Source organism: Aythya marila (genome assembly GCF_965140915.1).
Source record: "Aythya marila genome assembly, chromosome: 3".
Lineage (NCBI taxonomy): Eukaryota > Metazoa > Chordata > Aves > Anseriformes > Anatidae > Aythya > Aythya marila.
The window spans coordinates 27,060,072-27,082,327 of record NC_139044.1 but is presented as its reverse complement, the minus strand read 5'-3'; the positions used below and the strand labels follow the sequence as shown (position 1 = coordinate 27,082,327).

General features: G+C 35.3%; 1 protein-coding gene across 1 annotated transcript in view; it reads right to left on the bottom strand.

Annotated features, from left to right (window-relative positions):
• Positions 1 to 22,256, bottom strand: part of FMN2 (formin 2) — a gene marked incomplete at its 5' end in the record, with an annotated part of 152,964 nt that overhangs the window by 96,783 nt on the left and 33,925 nt on the right. Inside the window, 4 exons of the mRNA XM_082756573.1 lie at positions 2,281 to 2,425; positions 3,548 to 5,355; positions 8,615 to 8,647; positions 18,973 to 19,034. Coding sequence (XP_082612699.1) covers positions 2,281 to 2,425; positions 3,548 to 5,355; positions 8,615 to 8,647; positions 18,973 to 19,034 — 2,048 coding nt within the window. The remainder of the gene's footprint in view (positions 1 to 2,280; positions 2,426 to 3,547; positions 5,356 to 8,614; positions 8,648 to 18,972; positions 19,035 to 22,256) is intronic.

Here is a 22,256-nt window from a genome sequence, read left to right as displayed (position 1 = left end):
AGCAGCACTTGGTGCTTCCTATAAAAACATACTTGTGGAATTACAAACATGCTTTCCCCCCAAAGAAACCTGTTTCTTCTGCTAAACATGGATGGACTTCATTATCCAAGTGTTTATTGCAGTATAAATGAAGAGAATTTCAGAAATGAAGGCCTGCATTCCAAACTACTGAGAGTGCATTCATAGAATATGTATGCATATTTGAAGTTGTTCTACTTTAATTTTCTTACATCAATGTTATGAAAAGCCCAAACTGTATTAACGCACAAGAAAATTGAACTTTGACATCTGCAACAGATACTAGTTCTAACAGTAGTTCTAACGAAAGCATGTGATGCCTTTTTGTGCTAGAAACAGCACATTTGGTTATCTATCCAGTTGAACTTTTTAACCAAATACTATCATTCAACAAATTGGACTTCTCCATTAGGCAATTTCTCTCTCATTTGGTAAGCATTTGTTTGATCAACAGACGAAGAGAAACACATGGAAGACTTTTTTTGTCAATTTAGGTAGCCCACAGGAATGTATGGTCCAGGTTATGGCAACTACTTAGATTGCCTTAAACTTTTGCATTGAAATTTCTGTCATAAACAACTTGTTTTTTCAAAAACATATAGAACAGTCATTTTCATTTAGTTTTATCTGCATTTTATTTATTGACAGTATTTCTGTCATTTCATTAAAAAAGTGCTAGTATTAAAATAAATATGTAATGTTTATTCATAATTTCTATCTTCACAACTGTTTATGCCACAGAATTAAATAAAATTTAAACATAAACATAATTTCTATTATGTTTAGAGATTTGCATCACCAAACCTCATGAAATGTGAATAAATTGACAATTTATAGACAAAGCATCACGTTCTTTTGCACTTCCCTCTATTGCTTTTTTTTTTTTTTTTTCTTTTTAAGTTTAAAGAGGTATCAATGATTTAATTAAGAATGACCACGAAAAGTGGCTTTTACTGGTGGGAAGAGCAAAGATCTTACACATGGGAGATTTGTTGCAGGACAGGGAGATAGAAGCTGTAACCTGCTACCTTTACAATAGAGGTTACTCCATTACCTTTATTCCCATCCCAGTTAGCAGAATCTAGTGTAGTACACAGATACATCACATGTGGCTGTGCTATCCTGCCCATCCATCAAGGTGAAGGTTTTATCCAGCACACTAGCACAATAATCCGAACCTCACTACAAGTTCTATTGCCTGCAGGAGGTTGCCAGCACAGTAAAGAGCACCTGCGTGTTTATACTGCTGACCAAAGGGTGCATGTGAGGGATAATATCTCCAGAGCCACTAGGTGTAGAGGTCATATTCAAACATAAGATGTACTGCACAACCGCATTGAGATTCTGAAGAGTACCACTGCACATTGTGTGCGGGGAAAAATAAAATAAAAAAATCTCATAAAGCATTAAAACGCGTGGAAATAATGATAGAAAGAGCAGCCTAGTCTTGAACTGATTTCAGACAAATGAAGATGTAAAAACAATAATTTTAACCACCATTAAAGATTTTAGAAAAACAAAACAAAACAAACCTTTATAGCCTGAAATTTTAATTGTGAATTACTGATCATATCACCACGACTTGGTTGGGACATGGATACCAAGATTAGAGCCTTCTATTTAGTTAAATAAAGATTTAGATTCAGTAATTTTACCGTGGGGTTTAGCTTTCACATTTAAAATATTTCTATTTTTATTTTTTGTATATCTTTCAAAAAATGGTTTAATATTAGATTTTCTTGTGTTTTTCATATTCATATGCGTAAACTTCATATTCACTATATAAACACACTCACACAAACAACTATTATGATTGGTGCAACATCAGGACTTCGATTCTTAAACATTTTCCTCTGAAGTCATGGTAATTTGTATGCAACCGTTACATTATTTAATTTATAAAATTCTTCAGAATAATTTATATACTGCACATGTGTAGTCAATTTCAAAGCATCATATTTGCACCACCTATTTTTAATAGTTTTGAAGTAGATAATTTTAAACCAGGTAAAGCACAGATTTTTAAAGAATGAACACATACTTGAAATTAATTAACAAAAAAGAAATGATTAGTTAACAGACATAAGCTTAGAAATGCATCCTCCATTCTCTCCTTTTATTTCTCTTTATATATATATATATGTGTGTGTGTGTGTGTGTTAACAATTTCAATCCATGTAAAATTTATCTCAGCTGCATGCAAAATTCTGTCATTGTGTAATAGCTAGCCTAGAAAAGATCTGAAATTAAATGAGTACTCACTTGTTTAGTCTTTGTTTTTGTAATGGTGTCCGAAATAGGTTTCTTCCTCTCTTTAACAGCTGTTTTAGAAAACAGTTCTTCAAACTCATGATAATCTATGGAAGGTTCTTCAATTTTTTCCCACACAAGTGAAGCACTAGAATCTCTAAAGTTAAGCAAAAGACCTATGTAGGGCAGTGTCAAACTAAATAAAGTCATAAATGGTGGAATGAAGAAAATAAAATAGCAGCAGTTTACACGTTGTTGCCTAACTTCTACTAGCAATATTTTGATAAGACATACTGTTGATTCTCCCCATACTTCATTTTCTTTTTTGTTCACCAAAAAAAGAGTCAGACTCATTTATCTTCACCCATTTCACATACACAGGAATATAAACAGGCTGTATATAGGTTATAAAGACAAGCACACAGAAGAATAGAAATGGACAGTTATCTGCAGATCACCTTTGTGACAGTGGCAAGAAAAACTTGAAAAGAAAGAAGTTCATCGTTACGGAATAACAGCAGAAGGATTGTACAGTCAATACTCAGAGACAAAGGAAAGATTAATAAGGAAACACTTTTTCATGACCAGAAATAATACTTCACAAACAAACAAAACTCACCAACAACCAAACCCACATATTACAGTGTTATATCAACTAAAAGAGCTACAAAAGTAGCTTTATGCTGCAAGAAAAGAGAAAAACAGAAAAGAGAAAAAAAGAAAAGAGAAAAAAGAAAAGAAAAAGAGAGAAAAAAGAAAAAAAAAACTGCAGTTTGAATCTGGCTACTAAATATGCAATGTGGAAAAAGAAGGGTTTCTAGGTCTCCATACAAAGGAAACTAAAAAAAAAGAAAACTGTTCAGTTTACATTCATTTGGAGGAAAAACACTACCAAAACTTATTCTCTCTTGCTCAAGAGAGAGACCAAATCTGTCTTGAAAGCTGAGGGATGCACAAGTACAACTCTTTAGAAAATAATTCATGGAAACTTAGTGGCATACAGCCACCTTAGGATTTCTGATTAACACATGGTATGCAACTCCAAAGGACAGCTGAGAACTGCCTTCAAAGAGCTTTCATGTGTAAATAATATTACTCAGAATTTCTGCACTTATAAATAGAATAGGTACCCTGTTTAAATACCCAACTACAAATAAAATTCTGCTTGCCCCAAGGCTCCCAAAGGCCTGCACAGTGGTAAATAAATCATTTTGCTTATGACACCACCAGGACAGTCTTAAAGCGAAACGAACACCCTCTCCACAATTATATAATTTACCTTTTACTGTGGAGCTGAATTCTCGTCCAGTAAAGAGGCTTCATTGGTCGAGAAGGTTCTATTACATGTTTTCTGCTCCCTTTCTCCTGATTCATCCCCATTGCAAATAAACCAGATGGTAAAGGAGGAGGAAGAAATCCACTGACTTGGACTGATGGGTAGGCAATGCCTTGGACTGGTGGTGGAAGTGGTGGTGCTTCTCCAGGCAAAGGTGGTGGAGCTAGAGGTGGCATCCCCAAACCAGGTAAAGGAGGTGGTGGTGGAGGGACTCCTGCACCAGGCAGAGGTGGAGGAGGTGGTGGAGGGGCAATACCTGCACCAGGCAGAGGTGGCGGAGGGGGTGGCGGAGGGGCACCCGCACCAGGCAGAGGTGGCGGAGGGGGTGGCGGAGGGGCACCCGCACCAGGCAGAGGTGGCGGAGGGGGTGGCGGAGGGGCACCCGCACCAGGCAGAGGTGGCGGAGGGGGTGGCGGAGGGGCACCCGCACCAGGCAGAGGTGGCGGAGGGGCACCCACACCAGGCAGAGGTGGCGGAGGGGGTGGCGGAGGGGCACCCGCACCAGGCAGAGGTGGCGGAGGGGGTGGCGGAGGGGCACCCGCACCAGGCAAAGGTGGCGGAGGGGGTGGCGGAGGGGCACCCGCACCAGGCAGAGGTGGCGGCAGAGGAGAAGGGGCTGGGATGTCCCCTCTGGGTAGAGGTGGGGGAAGCAGTGGAACTCCTGCTCCAGGCAGAGGTGGTGCTGTGGGTAGTGTTGACATTCCCAGACCAGGCAGAGGAGGGGGTTGGGGAGGGATAACAGTCCCAGGTAAAGGTGGTGGTGGAGGAGGAGGAGGAAGGATGCCCCAACTGGGAGGAGGGAGTAGGACTCCTGCTCCCGGCAGAGGTGGTGGTAGAGGTGGTGGTGGTGGGACTCCAGTACATGGAAGAGGGAGAGCTGGAGGACACGCTATCTCCCCACTTGGCAGAGGTGAAGGAGGAGGCAGCAGCTGTGGGGGTGGTATCATGATGCCTGGCAAAGAGTGATCCAGGTGTGGCATTGCTGGACCAGGAAGAGATGGAGGAAGTCCTGCGCCAGGCAGAGGTGGTGGGGGTGGTACTTCTGCCACAGGCATGAGAGCAGTGATGGAAGGACCATGCACTCCAGTTACAGGAGCAGCAAGTTCAGTGCCTGATAGTGATGGGGGAATGCTACACGTGGGCTCTGGGGGCAAAGAAAGGGGATGTTCACTACAAGTCACATTTCCAGTACTTAGAGGCTGATGAGCAGATGAAAATTTAGTCTCTCCTTCAAATGCAAGGGACAAATTAACTTTGGGTCCTGGAAGAGGCGACTGTGACGTAGTCTGTACTGATTGGCTTCCATCCAGTGGCACCGAGATTAGCTTCGGAGACAGAATTAAGGAGATTTCAGAACAAAACGTGGGCTGTAATTCTAGAGCTGGCAAGTTCTCTGTTGGCTCTGCACTTTTGCCCCCTTCCAAGTACAGTGGTGAGGGGGGCTGTGGCAGTGCATTGGCTGAAGGCATTGTGTGTGTTAAATAATCTTCTATTGGTGATGTTTGTACAGATCTTGCTTGTGACACTATTCTGGGCACATACTCCTCTCTGTTTGTTTGAAGATTCACAATACTAAGTTCCCTGCACACAGTGTATGCATGCTCATTTTCCTGCTCCCTTCCAGCAGGCTGTACTTCTGTAGCAGGGAACTGTTTCTCTAGTTCTGCAATTTTGGTCCTCAGATCCTCAATAGTTTGTTCAAGCTGTTGGATGACACTGGCACGCTCCTCTGATTTCACCTCAAAATCATCCTTTAAGAGAAAATAAACATGCAATCAACACAAATCAGATAACATTTGTCACTATATAAAAAATAAAATATGCTTCAAGAATATTGGTATTCCAGAGCTTCAGAAATAAGCCAGTTATAACAAGCCTTTAAAAAAATATATTTTGGCTAGCTGCATTTTACAGCATATGAAGACATTTCAGGAAAATGACTTGCTTCAGAATGAAACTACCATCACATCAGCAAGAATATGTTTTGGACTGTGATTACACTTAAAAATCCAGAGCAATCCCTCTCCCCACATAACCATGACCAAAAAAAAAACAACAATCAAACATTGAATATTAGTACTGTAAGAGTGTGCGTACACCTGGATATACAGCTATGATGGTGGGAAGGGCACTGCAATACTTAAATTCAGTTAACTGAAAATACATGTTTCTTCAAAGGCATGGACTGTGCATAACAGACTCAACATACAACTGACTGCTAGATTTCAATACATATACGTTAATGATAAAATACAGATTAGGCATGCAGAACCTCTTGAAAGCAGCTAATCTCAGAACAGGATAACAATACTTTTCTCCAACCAGATGCTTAGGAAGGAAAGAAGTAAGACAAAATCAGGTGAGAACTTTCCTCCCACCTAAAATTTGAAACTTCTCTGCCAAGTAACAAACTGTGAACGAGTATCATCAGAAAGAGCTTTCTGTCTGTAATAGTTATTCTGTAATTGTCAGCTTCCACATTTTTCATATCTTTCTCTGAAATATCTGATCCTGCCTACTGTAGATTGAGTAGAGAAAGCATGAGCCTTAAACAACACAGTAATTCCTTCCTTCTAAAATAAATATCAGTTAAAAAAATAAATTCAATCAGTATGTTCTTTATCATAAAGATGGCAAAAGAAGCAACTTAGACCAGAAATTGCCATTAGTGCTTATTTAGGAAAGTTGGTCAGGATATAGAATAGAAGTGACATTACAATACCAAGTCTTCTAAAAAAGATTTTTTTTTTCTAGTTACATCCATTTACTTTTTATTGTTGTTTTTTTTTTTTTTTTTTTTTTTTTTTTTTAAGATTTGGAGCAGAGGTCACCATCATCATCAGTTCAAGCACTTAGATTAAGTTTTTCATCCAACGGGTTTCCCAAATTGTTATGTCAAAACAGTTTAGTGCTTTTTTTCCTCCTTTTACAAAACCAAACTTCATGGATGAGACTGTAGGCTTACTTTATGGGTAATCTTTCAAATATTCAGATTTCGCAAGTCTTGTAAAGAAGCCTACAAATAAACATACGATACCTGGTATACTAATTGCCTTGATTTGTTTCAGGAAGATGTTTTTCATCTCATCCTTTGACACATGAAACATTTAAAAGTCAATTTTCTTTCTTGTAAATGAAGTTTAATTTCCAGCTGGGGACTATTAATAAAATGTATGTTCATTAATACTTAAATTGTTTCTGCGCAGAATTGGTTCTTAAACATAACATTTCAATTTCATGTTTATCTTAGTTTTTCAGCTATCTTCAGGCAATCCCAAAAGTTTTTTTTTTTGTTTGTTTTGTGTGTTTTTTTTTGTTTTGTTTTGTTTTGTTTTTATGTATCTATTAGACTAAACCAATTATTATGTGATGCTGAAGCCACTTTATCAAAATTTACAGTCCCCTATGTTACTGAACTTTCTGGAATCATAGCTTGCACTGCAAGTTATAGATTATAACTAGTTCTCCCTCGCAAACTTTGAATAGAAATGCAAACCAGACATCCAAAAAGGCTTTTGATGAATAGTGAAGGAATGAATACAGCAGACATTTGCACACAATATTATAACAAGGAAAAAAGGCTGAAAAAGACATTTCCACTACAGAGTGCTCAGGGTGCATTCAGATTCTGTTAATAGCTCACTGTTTTGTAGAAGCAACTCTTTTGTTGAAGAAATTCATTATGAAAGAAAAAGCGAATATAATACTATCTTTTTGTTTCACCTTCTGGTATCCCCCCTTCCAGTCACCTGCAAATACAGTACTAAGACCTATCAGTTCTTCAACAAGCAACATTATCAAAGGAAATTTGTTTCTAGGATTACTAAGGCTAAATGGTAATTTTCAGTTTGAGAACAACTCCGGTTTCCCTGGACTCTCAAGCTCCCATTTTTAATTGAAAGAACAATCTACCAACACTTTTGTGACAGATACAACTTTTCAATTTATGTGAAGTGGGGAATCACTTTCTGCTGTAAACAAAGCATAGCCAACAGGATTAGACAATAATAAATGGTCCTGAAGAGTTACCTTAGTGATAGCTGATCTCGGAAGAGTTCACTGTTTTAAAAAAAAATCATTTATTCAGGTGATTGGATTGTTTTCACAAGAACAAAAGGTGATCCTTGAATTCTGAAATGATACCTGAACTACAGGAAAAATCTAGGATTTAATGTTTTACAAGACAATGTATTCTTGTAGACCAAACTTCTTTTGAGAAAAGAGGTATTTTTAAAGTTAAAAAAAAAAAAAAAAAGGCTATGAAGTGATATTATTAAGCAACTGAAGACAAGAAAAAAAGTCTTGATGAACTAAAGTAACTTTTGACTCCATGTTTTAAAACACTATTTTTCCACTGCCCTTGTGACACAGTATTTCAAACAACTTGGCGAATTTACTGTTATGTTGTTACGTAAGAGTCACCAATACATCCAGGTTTTCACAAAGACAGCATGTTATAAACACAAGACTTTGCTATGAATGCTGAGAAACTTATTCAGAAAGAGCTGCATACTGCATTGAACCAAAATTCACTTGGTTCAAAAACAATACCCATATTTATAAGCTTCAGTAGTTATTTTAGGTGGAAAAAGGTATTTTACACTTTGCCTTTTAAGATGCCCTCAGATTAGATTCATTAGATTTCTGCCTTTCCTCCAAGTTTAAAATCTTTCTCCAAAGTTATTTTGTTTTAACCCTCAGAAATGGTTGTATCAAACAAACATAAGCCATTGCAAGTTTCCACTATCTTCAACAAGAAAAGAAACTTAAAAGACAAACACAAAAATAAAACCCATGAGTGATCAGAAATGAAACTTAGACAGTTCTCTTAGAAGAACAAGCAAGGGAGGACTTAATTTTCAATATACAAGCTGTTGATATGAATATTGAATGAAAAAATGCACATCATGAAAATAAGGTTCACTTTTAATCCAAAGGACAATTCCACTGCAGAAACCTACGGGGTTTAAAAGAAATATGTGGGAACTCTGTCTTGCCTAGAGTTCTTACCCAGGACCCAGGTACTGTGGAACAGTCTTCTTTCTGTAAAGAAAGAAAGAAAGGTGGAAGCTTAAGCCTTGCTTTATCCAGGTGACTTGTGTGAAAGTCGTGAGTAGGGAAAAAATATAAACATCTACAGGTGCATGGCTATAGCACGGTGCCCAGCATTTCTCAAACAAGCTGTACACATTCCATGTTCAATGATTTGAATGCATCTGGGACTGCTGGCCTGATAGTGCTTGTGTTTTACTGATAGACTTGTCTGTGTACAGTATCGAACAGATCTGTTTTATTGTGTAAAGGTTGTATATTTGAATTTGCACATGTACAAAAAGCCTGTGCTCATTCCAACTCATTCCAATTTTGTCATGTTTTCCACGTATGTGCATCAGATGTCCAGCATAAAAGCTGATCTATGTAGATAGAACACGTCCAAGATCTTAAAAATTTTAGAAGTTCAGATCACAGCTACCTCTTCTAGTGAGTCAGATTTATTAGGTGAGTGTCTGAAACCTACAAACCCTTCCATGACTGAATTTCCAGGCAAAAAAATAAAAATATAAAAAAATCTGTGTAAGTTACCCCTAGACTATATATGTATATATTGGTATTGGATAATATAAATATATTGAATATATCATATATAAAAATTGCATTCAATTATATACTTTATGAACAGCCATAGTGTTTTTCTCTGTGGAAAAATAAACAGGATGGCAATTCTTAATGGAATTTTTGGAATATCTGAAAATAGGCACATTATAATTTAATTTTAGAAGTTAATGCCTATTAGAAGTTGCATCAGTGATTTGATCATTTTCAGCAATTTGTCAGTTAGTGTCATGGAATTTCCTCTCTGGCTGGAATTCATATTTAGATGATATGTTGACACTATTTTTTTCCCCGTTTTTTGTCATTACTGTTTGTTTCCTGAAAGACATTAACTGTGTTGCTACTTGACTGCAAGCATGCACATGAAATACCAGCACACACTTAAGTAGGACTAAGATGGCAAAGTCAAAGATCCATTAGTTTCTTCCCGTAAGTCAGAACGTGGCACTAGCAGCACCCACTTACATGGAGGGATACTCCTTCCAACCACCCAGTTAATAAAAGGTTCTTTTCTATGCAAAAGAAGTTTTTTTGTTTGTTTGTTTTGTTTGTGTGTTTTTTTTTTTTTTTTTTGAGTGCATTCGCTCACAGAAGGGCACAAATTAGTGTCGTGGTAAACAAAAAATAACTGAAAAAAATAGTATCTGCTTAGTATTCTCTAAAGATAACTCATTTTCAAAGGTATTTCTTGAATCTGCAAACCAGCCTTAATGAAAGGAGACATAATACAAGCAGGAATTCTCAGTGCTACAGCTATTGTCAAATGAGAAGTATTGACGGTCACTTGATTTGCATTCAAACAACTCAGCACCCATCTAATTTATTCTCTCATTTCACTTAATCCTCAAAACCCATTGCAACATGGGTTTTACAGTTGTAGAAATTCAGTCAAAAGCTGACAAACATGCCAATGACTTCAGGGAAAACTGCCGAAGGAGCAGAATTAGGATTGGATACCAGTTTATTCCTTAGACTACTATAACAAAGCTTGATTTCAAGAAGTTTTTATTATACTGAAGGTGTGTATATAGGGACAAATATATGTTTTCAGAACAATTTCAGCTATGCTCCATGTTTCTTCCTACAACCACAATGCAACATGATGTGCAGCTCCCCAAGACAGTGTTGAACAAGCAAGCCCTGGAAAGGAAGTGCAATGCTCTGCCCTTCCTGAAAGGATAAACTTTAATTGGTGGATTTCAGCTAATCTCCCACACAGTGACACAAGTGACATACTGCAACCAGTGAATTACACCAGTTCACACTGAACTGGCATTGGGCCTATTTAACTCTTCCTAAACTAAAAAGACACAACATGTCTAACAAGCTGAGAAGTTCTCGTATCCTATCACAGATGTTAAAAAAAAAATAATGCAGAAATCAATAACTATCGCAATTCAAACAGTTCAGTTAAGCAAATGGATCAGTGAGGAGCAAGGATGTTACCAAAGATGTATGCATTACAAATGCCAACTTCTAAAGCTGGTGACCAGAAGAAAAGTTCCAAAGTTTCTTCTCAGACAATTTCTTAAAACTTCTGTTCCTGAGCAGTTATTTGAATGTCTTATCCCTGGACTAAGCACACTTCAGAGAATAAGACTCCATTTCTTTTCAGTTCCTGTTTTTAGTCAAGAAACATAAGATACAACAAAGGTTGAAAAACTGCAGAATTTTCTCTCTGTAAAGTCATAATGCTCTTAACTGAGGTGAAATATGACCATAGGTTATCCCCAATATCTGCTACAATAGGAACCTCAGAAAAGGTTTTGTAGACTGAAGACAAAAGATAAAAATTTCACAGAACCACTGACTACCCTAGAAGCTAGACAGCAGTGAAGTATAACTACTGTCTTCTTACATAATATTATTTTTAGTCAGCACAAATAGCATTTTTCTGCCTGACTTCCCAGGAACTTTTGGTTCTGCTTTATTTAAAATGAAATAGAAATTTAAACAAAAACTGCATTAACACAAAAAAACCCTCAAACCTTGAAGGTTTCTCTTCTAGAATATTTGAGATGTCATTATTAGAGAAGCGTGGAAAAGTGCAGCCATAAACAAAGACTTCAAGAAGGTTTTACCCCTCCAACCCCTCCATCTAGTTTTTATTATTTCATTTTACGTGTTCTGTCACTCACCACAGTGTAAAAAAAAAAAAAGTGCATAAATGATAAGGTGGGGGAGGGAGGAACTTACCTTTCTTAGTTTTGATATAACCTTATTATGCCTATTTCTGCTGCCTCTGTAGGTGCTCTGCCATTAATCATAGACTGCTATAATAGAATTAGTTACACTCAGGTCTTTCAGCAGATGAAGAGATAATTGAAACCTAGCCACCTATAACAGCAATTCAATAAGCAGCAGGTACCTTAAGTGTCAAGGATTTCTTTAAAAGTTGAGATAAAACTGATCTGGATTTATTTTCATGTGGCAAAACACTTCCTTTCTTCTCTTGACTATGTTTTTTTTTTTTTTTTTTTTTTTTTCCCCCACTACAGTATTTTAACAAATCTAAAAGATTTCCCATGTATTGATGCCAAGAAAATCATCCATCTCCACAATTAAATCTGGCATACCTTGAACAGAGGTATGACTACATTTTAGACTACATTGGCATACTAGAGAAAGGATTTGAACTGTTCTAGACTAGGCTTTTCCTTGTTTTTTCAGTTCAAATTGAAATGGACCAGTATTCTGGAAAGTTGCCACTGTGAAAACTACCTCGTTCTATTATTTCTGTATTCTTTATTTAGAGCAACTAAATTAGTTTTTATGTTAGAAATAACAGAAAGAATTTTATTGCCTAAAAACAAATATTAATTTAACATAAATTTGGAGGACTCACAATGTCTGTAATTTCTTCCTCTGATGGTGTGGTATTGGAGAGGAAAAAAAAAAAAAAAAAAAGATGCTTTTCCAGGTGAACTTTGGCATATACTGATAGGTAACTGCCTGGAGTTTGATACTTCTACACAGTGCACGACTCTTATCCAAAAGTTCAGCCAGACCACAAAATGGGAGGTTCACATGTTGCTTTTGTTTCAGGCTTCCAGCAGGGAATAACCAGCAAAAAGTACCCACAGTAAGAATAAATCTTTGTAGAAGTGGAAGAATAGTCTTCATGACCCTGAAATATGAGCCTGCTACTCACTAAAGAAAAAGTGTGGGGAGAAGGAACCAGTCTTCACAAATGTATTCACAAATGAGCTGAAGGTAGAGGCTGAAGGCCAGTCAGCTTTTCTAACACTTTGAAAGTTGAAAAGCAAAGATGTATCATTTTTGGTGGGATAACGTTAAATAAAATACATCACAAATCAAATGATCAGAGGTGAGTTTTATGTTTTGAGAGCTTAAGTAAAAACTGTAAAAAGTAAAAAACATGTATGTACAAACAGAAGAAAGTGATATTACTATTGTTACTTATGCCAGCTTAAAATAGAGAAAATAACTGTTTTGATTTTAAAAAATCAGTCAAAAAGTTCTGTTTCATATACAAAGAGTAGATATAAGTAATATTCTTCTTAACTTTACTTTTGAATTCTCATTCGGGTATGGTCATTTTAAAAACTCAATCTGGATATGTATAAACTAAAGATATATTAATTTTTTGAAGAAAATTTCCGATCTCTCTTCCATACAAAATAGGGTCCAATGGAAATTCTCAGATTCTATATAATTGTAAAGTAACACCTGATCTCTAATGCTGACAGAAGTAAAAGAATTTAATCTTTAGATCATGGCCCAATTTTAACTGGATGAGGTCTCTCTGGTTAAAATAAGTAAACCTCATTTTAATTCATTTCTCCTTGTTATCATGATAACTGTAAGTCCAGAACTGTCTGTAAATCCTGATCAACTTCCATTGTATAGAATTTGCAACCCCACATATCAGACATTATTAGTTCCAGAACTTTAAGGTTGGTGCTACTTTTCAAAGAAGTTGTACTCAAAAAGAAAAAGAACTCTGGTTTTGAGTATAAAGCATAGTCAAACTGGAAAGTGCAGGAGGTTCATTATTTATGTAAAATTATATTCTGCTCTACCAGATTCTCATAAGTCTGTCTGTCTTGAGATCGGATGAAGCACTTGAAGCTGACCAGCAGTTTCCTGATAATTATTTTAATCAACACCTGTAAATACACAGTATTTGAACTAGGAATCTATAATATTTATTTTTAGTTCTAGAACATGTGCTTTTAGACCACACATTTTCAACTGTTCTTAAGCATAAGAAGATAAAAGGTTTATCTGTTAAGATAAACCATCACATCAGAAATGTGGCAGGTAATCATAAAGAAAGTCTATCATTCCACCACTGACTAGGCAAAGCAGGAAGTACATATCAGGAATACCACAGATTCATCTTTGGAGATGAGCAAAGTCCTGAGAAACATGACCAAATATCTAAGCTAGCCTTGCTTGGGGGAGGGTGCTGGTGGGGAAGGGATTGAACAACATGACCTCCTAATGTCTATTCAGCTCTAAATTATTCTATGATCTTTATATTACTTCAGAGATGTAACTGAGGTAGTAAACAACTCAAAGAGGAAAAACAGAATAAAGAAATTTTCAAACTGAAATGAGTGTACAAGTAAAACTTCATCTTGACATGAACATTAAGAAGAAAGATTAGAACAAAACAATTTTTAGTCTCACCAGGAGGAAGAGTGCAAAAGGGTGCTTTATTGCTTCACTGAAAATTATACCAATATTTCTTTTAAAGAAGCAACCACTGCCTTCATGCAAAACAAAGGAAGTCTATCCAAGTATTGTGAAGTCAGGATACCTAATAATAATATTTGTTCTGAGAATTAACTGACTTTTTTTTTTTGGCCACCATGCAGGCTTGATGTATTAGACTCCATTTATTTTTACTTAAATATGGTGTCTATGACCTATATTCTATGTGTATCAATTAATTGATCCAAAATCACACCTTGTATTTGTTGTTTTTTTTTTATTTATTTTATTTTTATTTTTATTTCTCTCCCTCATCAGAGCTAATGAAAAAGATTCAGGATTATGGTTGAAGAAACACCTTTTTTATTCATTTCATATGTCTAACATAAAATCGACCTCTATTTATATGATGGTAATTCAACAGTAAAGCTTTTAAGTTATCATTATAGAAAGTTTTTTAGAAGCCTTGTAGATTATATCAATCAAGTGTGCTCACTTTTCTGTCTTAAAAAACAACAAAACACCTTAACAATGACAGCATAGAGCTTTCTGAACATTCAATATTTCAGGATTTTTGTTATTATTATTTTTAGGACCTGGTGTCATTAGCCCTGGGAGATGCTCCAACTACAAAACCTTTGTCAGATTTAAGCTCAAAAAATGCAAGTACTTTTTAGAGGCTAAATTATTAGCTACCAGAAAGCCACCACTTTCTGACCAAGAAAAAATATATATGTATTCTCACCGAAGTGTTTTAAGGACCCCACTGAGCATGACTTAGTAGTGCATTACACGGTCCCTTCAAAAATACTTAACTGCCATCTAGTGGCTGAGTAGCCCGACTTCTTTATAATATTCTCCAGGCTCTCTGAACGCTTCTTCCCTCATTTCTATTATTTCTACTTGCATTCCTTCAGGGCCTGAGAAATTTTGACATTAACAGAAGCCAGGGTTTTAATCATAAAGCTCAGCTACAGGTCATACAGGAGGAAGAACAGATAATCTCACAAACTATATTGGGGTCTCATCTCAGAGAATAGAATATCAGACACTCTTAGTCAATCACTTAATATAATAAAAGTTTAGTTCATTTATCTATTATCTGAATACAAAAAATACCACTTATTAGGCTTTCTATACAAGAAACCAAATCCTTAAATTGCAGCATGTTTAAGTTGAAAGTAAGTTCTAATTTCAAGAAGCAAAGAAATCTACATTAATAACATTGGAAACTTCCGCATAAAAACATTTAAAAGACAGAGTATATCTGATTTGTCTGGGAGGTTTAACAAAGGTTAGCCTCCCCCTTACTGCCCAAGTAAAACGTTTTGCACTTGTGCAGTTCCTATGACTCTAGCAGTAAAGTCTTCTGCCAGGTTTCCATCATTTCTTGCATCACAAAAACTTTGTTTCCTTTCTGTACATATTTGATAAGCCATTTGAGAGCCATGTCAAAAAAATGATAAAGGTTTAAAAAAAATTCTTGATTGTAGAATAATTTCCCCATTTCAGATAAATCTTACATTTACCTTCTTTACCTCACCTTATCTCTACACATTATCTATCAGTCTGAACTTTCAGTTATGAAAGTTTTGAGCAGCATGCATGTTTCCAAGACAAAGTTGAGCTATGACACTGTATAATAAAACGAAAAGTAAGCCCCAATCCATCCAACGTTTTGTAATTTCTAGACGGACACATTATGCATTTATGTTTAAGGATACACAAACTTTTTTTCCAGTATTACTACGTGTCAAAATTAGAACATTCCAAATGACATTAAGTAATAATAAATAAAACACAGGGAAAAGGGTTGTCGTCAAGGTGTAGTAGTTAGAAATATTCTACAGAAACACTCCAATAGTTAGAATTATAATATTTTCAAAGCAGAAAGTATATTCGACATTGCAAAAAGTGTCCTGTAATTTAAGGTTTTTAAAGCTAGAATTGTTTCCCTATGATATTGCTGGAAAGTGCACCAACAGACCATGCAGCATAAATCTGTCTTTAGTGCCTGAGAGCTGCCAAAATGTTGTCTGGTTGTTACTATTTGTTGAAGTACACGGCGTTCCAAAAGGCTTATTATTTTGGTTGAGGGATTATTTGTTGGTTGAAATGAGGTGAACCAAACCAAAATGAACAACTGAATTTAAAATGCTACAGGCATAATGTTTTTTTGATGGCAAAATTTTCCACTGTAAATATGCTTTAGATACTCAGTGTAAACTATCATATAACCAAACTACTAGAAATTGGATCAGTCTGGCAAAATCACATCTCCTGAGATAGGATTACAGAGACCAGTCATCTTCAATGGAATGATTAACAATTTGTTAAATCTGTATGCTGACCTTTAAATAAATGCAATCAGGGCTTTCTTTATAAATTTGTGTGATACTCAGAATAGGCACTCATTGCAAATGACCAAAAAAAAAACACACAAACAGAATTTTAAAATAATTAAGATAATAATATAAGAGAACAGGGAATTTAGATGACTGTCATCCAATTTGTAAGTTTTGTTTCTGTGATGTCCCACTAACAAGGCTTAGTTTGCACGTACTCATTTTACAGTTAGAAAAAGTTTTTTCTTTGTGTTACATCTCTACCACATAAAATAAAACAAACTAAACTTGAGTTAAAGTGTAGGGAAAATTGCAATGGTACCATAAAAGATCAGGGGTGTGACAGAGAAAAGAACTTGGCTCTTGCACAGAAGTACAGCTGCCAAATCGCAACATCAGGTTTGAAGCTCAAGTTTCTAAATGAGTTTCTCTTCTTCATTCACTAAAGAATTTAGGCCTAACCAAAATTTGTTTGTTCTGAGAAGACCTTGTAGACTTTGTTGCTCATTTTTGGCATTTCAAAACTAGGAGTTGAAATGGATGCCAGTTTCTCTTATTTTCCTCCTGCACTAAAAACAAGCACCCCCATGCACTTTTTTTTTTTTTTTTTAAATTGTGACTTCTTAAAATTTGCCGTTGTTCAGTCAGAGATAGCTATCTTAAAACTTTAGGAAATTATACTGCAAAATATAAGGTTATGGTCATAAAGGTTACATCATAAAGGTAAGGAAATTGTCAGAATATACAAAAAACAGGCCCTTCCAATGGTGAGGAAGTGCAGAATCAATGGGGGGGGGGGGAGGAGAGAGAGAGAAAGAGAGAGAGAGAAAGAAGAGTTTTAATTTAGAAGTATTTTTGCAATTTTTACTCAATGATTTATTATAAGCGAGATAATTTATCAGCATCATTTTACATTTGCATTTGTTTCTATGTCAATATTGACCATATCCAATTATTTTTATCTCATGTGGGCAAAGTCTTTTCCCAGGGAAGATTTATGGTACAAAGGAAGTCTATGAGTAACCTCAGTTGATCAGTATCAAATTTTACACTAGATCAACCCCTCTGTGTTATTACCTACTTGGCTAACTACAGCCAATGCTTGCTTTCTTCAGAAGGAAAACCTGTACACAAACTACATGAAGAATACAAGAAACCTCTTTAGTCTTAAGTAGAGACATTTCATAGTGTTTCATCACTTTTTAAAAAGTACAAATCACACCAAGAATAAACTGACTGAAGTTCATCTACAAGCAATGAAAGAAAAGTTATTTTTACCATTCTACTTTGTAGATTTTATATATATATATATAAATTTATATGGATAGATAGATACGCTCAACTGTTATGAACTGCTTAATTGTATCCACTGAGAGTTTCTCACATTAAGTAACTTCCACTCTGATTTTCAACGGAAACCAGAATGAAGACATAGTAAAGCAAAAGCTTGAAACGATGTTTTGTCAATGAGGTGATCATGCTTACAAAGCATTTATTGCTGCTCTTCATTGATGAATAATAGTACAGAATGGAACAAGTTCACATTATTGCTGTAAAAGACAAACATTAAGCAAGATGGATGGGGATCTCTAACATCAGCAAATACAATTCATTCATCAGTCAACATGATAGGTTAAAGACAGAAGAAACACCAAACAAATGTTATTTGTTTAGGCAACCAAGCGGTGTTCTAGTGCTGCTGATTAAACTTAATTCTAATAGCAAGAGAATTAAATCTTTAGGGGAAGTATCAAAGTAGTCATAAATATTTTCATTAAATTTCCAGTAAAAAAAAAAATAATTTTATGATAGTGAATTAAAATTCTAGATATGGATAAAATATGCTTTTATGTGCAATGTCTTTCTGGATATATATGAGTAAGCTTTAAAAAAAAAGCCAAAAATATTGCTAGTGAAAAGTAGTAAAATACTGAAGTAAAATAAAAAATGCATGGGACAAATATTTTACAATTTACACTTAAGATACTGCTATGCAGAATAATTTTATGATATAAGTTTAAATAATAAAAAAAATCTAGTCTTTAAATGTTCTTAATTATGGAGATTAGAAAACTTAGGTAACTGACTAGAACTCTTGACATGTTGTTGGTAAGACAAAAACATGCAGGTAATATACCTCCTTCCCCCATCCATGTTCATAAAATCCCTGCTTGAACCTGAACTGCATTTGCAAGTCTAACAATCAAGAGAGTACATTTCACTAGGCATTTCTTATTTTCTTCCTCCAAAACAAAAGCAATGATCATTTTTATAAAATACTCAATGCAGCAATGCTTGAGGCATCCAGTCATTAGCGTAAAAGAAGAGGGTTGGGCGAAAAACGGTCAGCCCTAACCCTCCCTGAAAAAAAAATCTCTGCCACCATTACTCACACAATCTTCAGTAGAAGATCTGTTTATATTAGATAATCACTATTTCTTGGCAATACCATCAGACCTCTGGAACCAAGCATTACTTCTGAATGAACAATAACATCTCACAAGAATCATCTTAGGTAGGCAAGTACCTTGAATCTCTGCATCTAGATACACTATCGAGCATGTGAGTATTCTGAAATAAAAATTTAGATTTAAAGAACGTTTCTGAATGTTCACATTCTGAAAATTAATTACATAAATAAGAGCTATTGCATAAGTGTCTGTAGTATGTCTTTTCCATTTTTTTTTTGTTTACAGAATGCTAGATAGAACACTTCTGTCAAGATCTTACCTGTACCTGCTGAACATCTTCTACAAATTGTTTTTCTGTTTCTAGTACAGTAGATTTCAACGCTGAATCTGAAAAAAAAAAAAAGTATAGCTTTTACAATATACATAGATTCCATTGATCCTTCAAAATACATATTAAGAATTTAATGAAAATAAGATAGAATTAAAAAGAAGACTGTTAAATCTCCCACTTCCCAAGTTATGCATCTAAAGTTAATTAAGCAGGTTGTATATATAAATAAAGCCAGTCTGATCTCAACATGCAATGTATTTATTAAGACTCTACAATAAACGGTATAGTCTTAGAAGCCTACCACAAATCTTCAAAGAACTCCTTTAATTGTCAAAATTTCTGTTTCAAAGAAAAATAGTTACTTATGTCTCTATTATTTTTATCCAACAAAAAGTTAAGTAATAGTTCTCATGCTTATTCTTCTCATCCAACCTCATTAAGATGTATCTGTGTCCTTAAGATCTGCAGATTGTATCTGTTCATAAAAGGTTACTAGAACCCATAAACAGGCTGACTACTGTTGGCAGATAAGTTGTCTTTTTGACATCCTCCACAGGCCCTCCTTAGTTCTACTATAAAATTTGAGATGGCCACTAGGAAACAGACAATGATACAGATCTAAACTCACATTTTAAAAATTGTTTGAAAGACAGTTGACCTTACTAGACTAAATACCTTTTGAGAAATCTCAATTTCATCCCAATGATATTAGTCCCCCTCTCTGGCATCTTAGCAGTATGAAGATAGTCTGGGACTGTACACTTATTGTGAAACTGTACAGTCATAGCTTCCCAGAACTGGAGGCATTCAAGCTGAGGATATAAAACTAATTCTTCACCTTTTGAGTCTATGGTCCTCTCATTTGTGTAAAGAAACAGCATTAACAGCATTAATTTGACTTTCAATGTAAATTAGTATTGTGGTCAAAATTCTGAAAGACAGCAGTACTTCATTCCAATAGCACCTTTTTCTATTATTTTCTACTTCAGAATAACTCATAAGAGTCCTAATAAATATCTAAGAATTTCTCCATTTAATTACTCTTTAGACAGTATACTTGAACAGTTATGGTTTTAAACAGAACCACAGATCTCCAGGCAATAAAAAATAAAATGTGGGACTAAAAACTTTTATCTGTGCTCCCCCTTTCTCCCCCCCCTTCTCGAAAACAGGCAAAACATAAAACTCCCCCAAACTGAATTTCATTTCTTAGTTTAGAATAATTATCTAGGTTTTGTCTAACTATTAGTCTTTGAAATCTCAATTTTAATAAAAAACGCAACTAAACCTAACTATAAAAAGTTACATTAAAACCTTGATTGTGCAAATATTTATTTCACTGAGAAGCATGTGCTGTTTATCTGTGCTTTGCTTGTGCAGTGATGCATTTTGATTACCTACTGAATGAAGGAAATCACAAATTCTGTGCTGAAAATGACACAAGCATATAACAACCCAATACACATTCAGGATTCTCAAGTTTTTTTTTATAAGTTACTGCAAAGAATAACAAAGATATCTTTTTTAATGTATTTTGAAGGAGTGTCTTGTAGTTAAGACACAGGGCTGTGAATTAAGATAAGTTTTTTATTTTATGCTTTTTGCAGGTTTAAAAAAAAAAAAAAAACCTACCCTATCTGTTCTTTAGTTTCCTTGTTTTTAGGAATAATTTTGAGGAAGGAATAAACAAGGAATAAATCCCTTGTTTTAGGACATAATTAGTAAAGGGGGGGGGGGACGGGACACAGCAGCTACACTGTGAAAAGTTCTCTAACCAGCTTAGTAGCTGCTGCTAATTATGTGGATTATGCCTCCAATTAGTCATAGTGTACTTTTGTACACATCACAAGAAGAGAAATTTCTTATACCTTCCCAGAGAAGGTCTCATGCATCCTTCTTAGGGTACCACTAAATAGCAGGCAAATCTGATGACTATTTGCATGGGAACAGTTTTGATCAAAAAACTCCACATACCTAATTCCTATACATTTGGCCTCCTCACAGCTTTCTGACAATCCCTTCTGTTGGGAGGTGAGGTGTGTAAGCAGGAAGTGTCATTGCCAGAGGCAGATAATCTGCAAGGCTACCACTTGAATACTAACAACTTTTATTTATTTACCCTTTTTGTTTACTAAAACAACATTTCAAGTCTTATGTGGCAGAATTTTCCCAATTATAGAAGGCTGGATGAGGATAGGCAGTCATTAACTAGAAATAACCCATCACGTCCCACTTTGACATGTTTTGATTATGGATAAATCATGCCTTGTTGCTGACTTTTACATAACTCCATTTACTGAAGCAAATTTAGGATGATACCAGCAAATTGGTCGCTCAAGTCTCAGGGCTACTAAAACCAAAACGATTGTCTCCTCTTAAGGAAGGGAGTTTTAACATTTTCAAAATAAGGAACTGTCAGATACTTGTTTTACAAATTATTTGGAAGAAGAGAACTTCCTTGGCTAACCATACCTTGACAGATTTCCAAACCCAGGAAAACGGGCTTTGGATCATCAGATAGAAAATTAGCAGTTTACATGTATATACCACTACATTTAGTTCATGATATCAACAGATTTTGTCCAAAAACTTCTCTGAATCCAGAACAATATTTTTGGTAGAAGTATTTGCTGACTGAACCCAAAGTTATATTAGATAATTACAAACTTCATTTTTTAAATAAAACAAAACAAACAAAAAAAACCCTGATCACTCTAACAGCCTCTTGAACCTAACAATGCTCCATAGGATGCAGCACAGCAAAGCTATTAAATATGTACTATATGAAACCAAAGCTATTTAATATATATGAAACAGTGATACTTCGCTTGTTTAGGAACAAATTACCTAGCACCCTGCAGAATTTCCTCTTGCCTTACGTAAAATTTGAAGACCTAGTATTGCTGTCCTGCTGATGATAGCAATAAAAAGAAAGACTAATATGTATAAATATCCTGCTATATTCCTCTCTGGATAAATACTTTTGGTCTAAAATGCAAGTTTTTGCTTTTAAATTCTAATGTTAATATTGTACATGTTTAACCATACAGCAAAAACAATACATATCATAAAATGTATGCAGAGTAGCTATATTAATTTAAATCCTTAAATAATTGTTGCCCTCTCCATGTTTCAAAGGCCACCTATACATAAAACAATTTAATTACAAATCATGAGGAAGATATGAATCCTTTAGTATTCACATGAAATATCGCTCACCTTTAGGTTCTTCCACATGGCAAGCATGCAAACAAACAAAAAGTTTAATTATT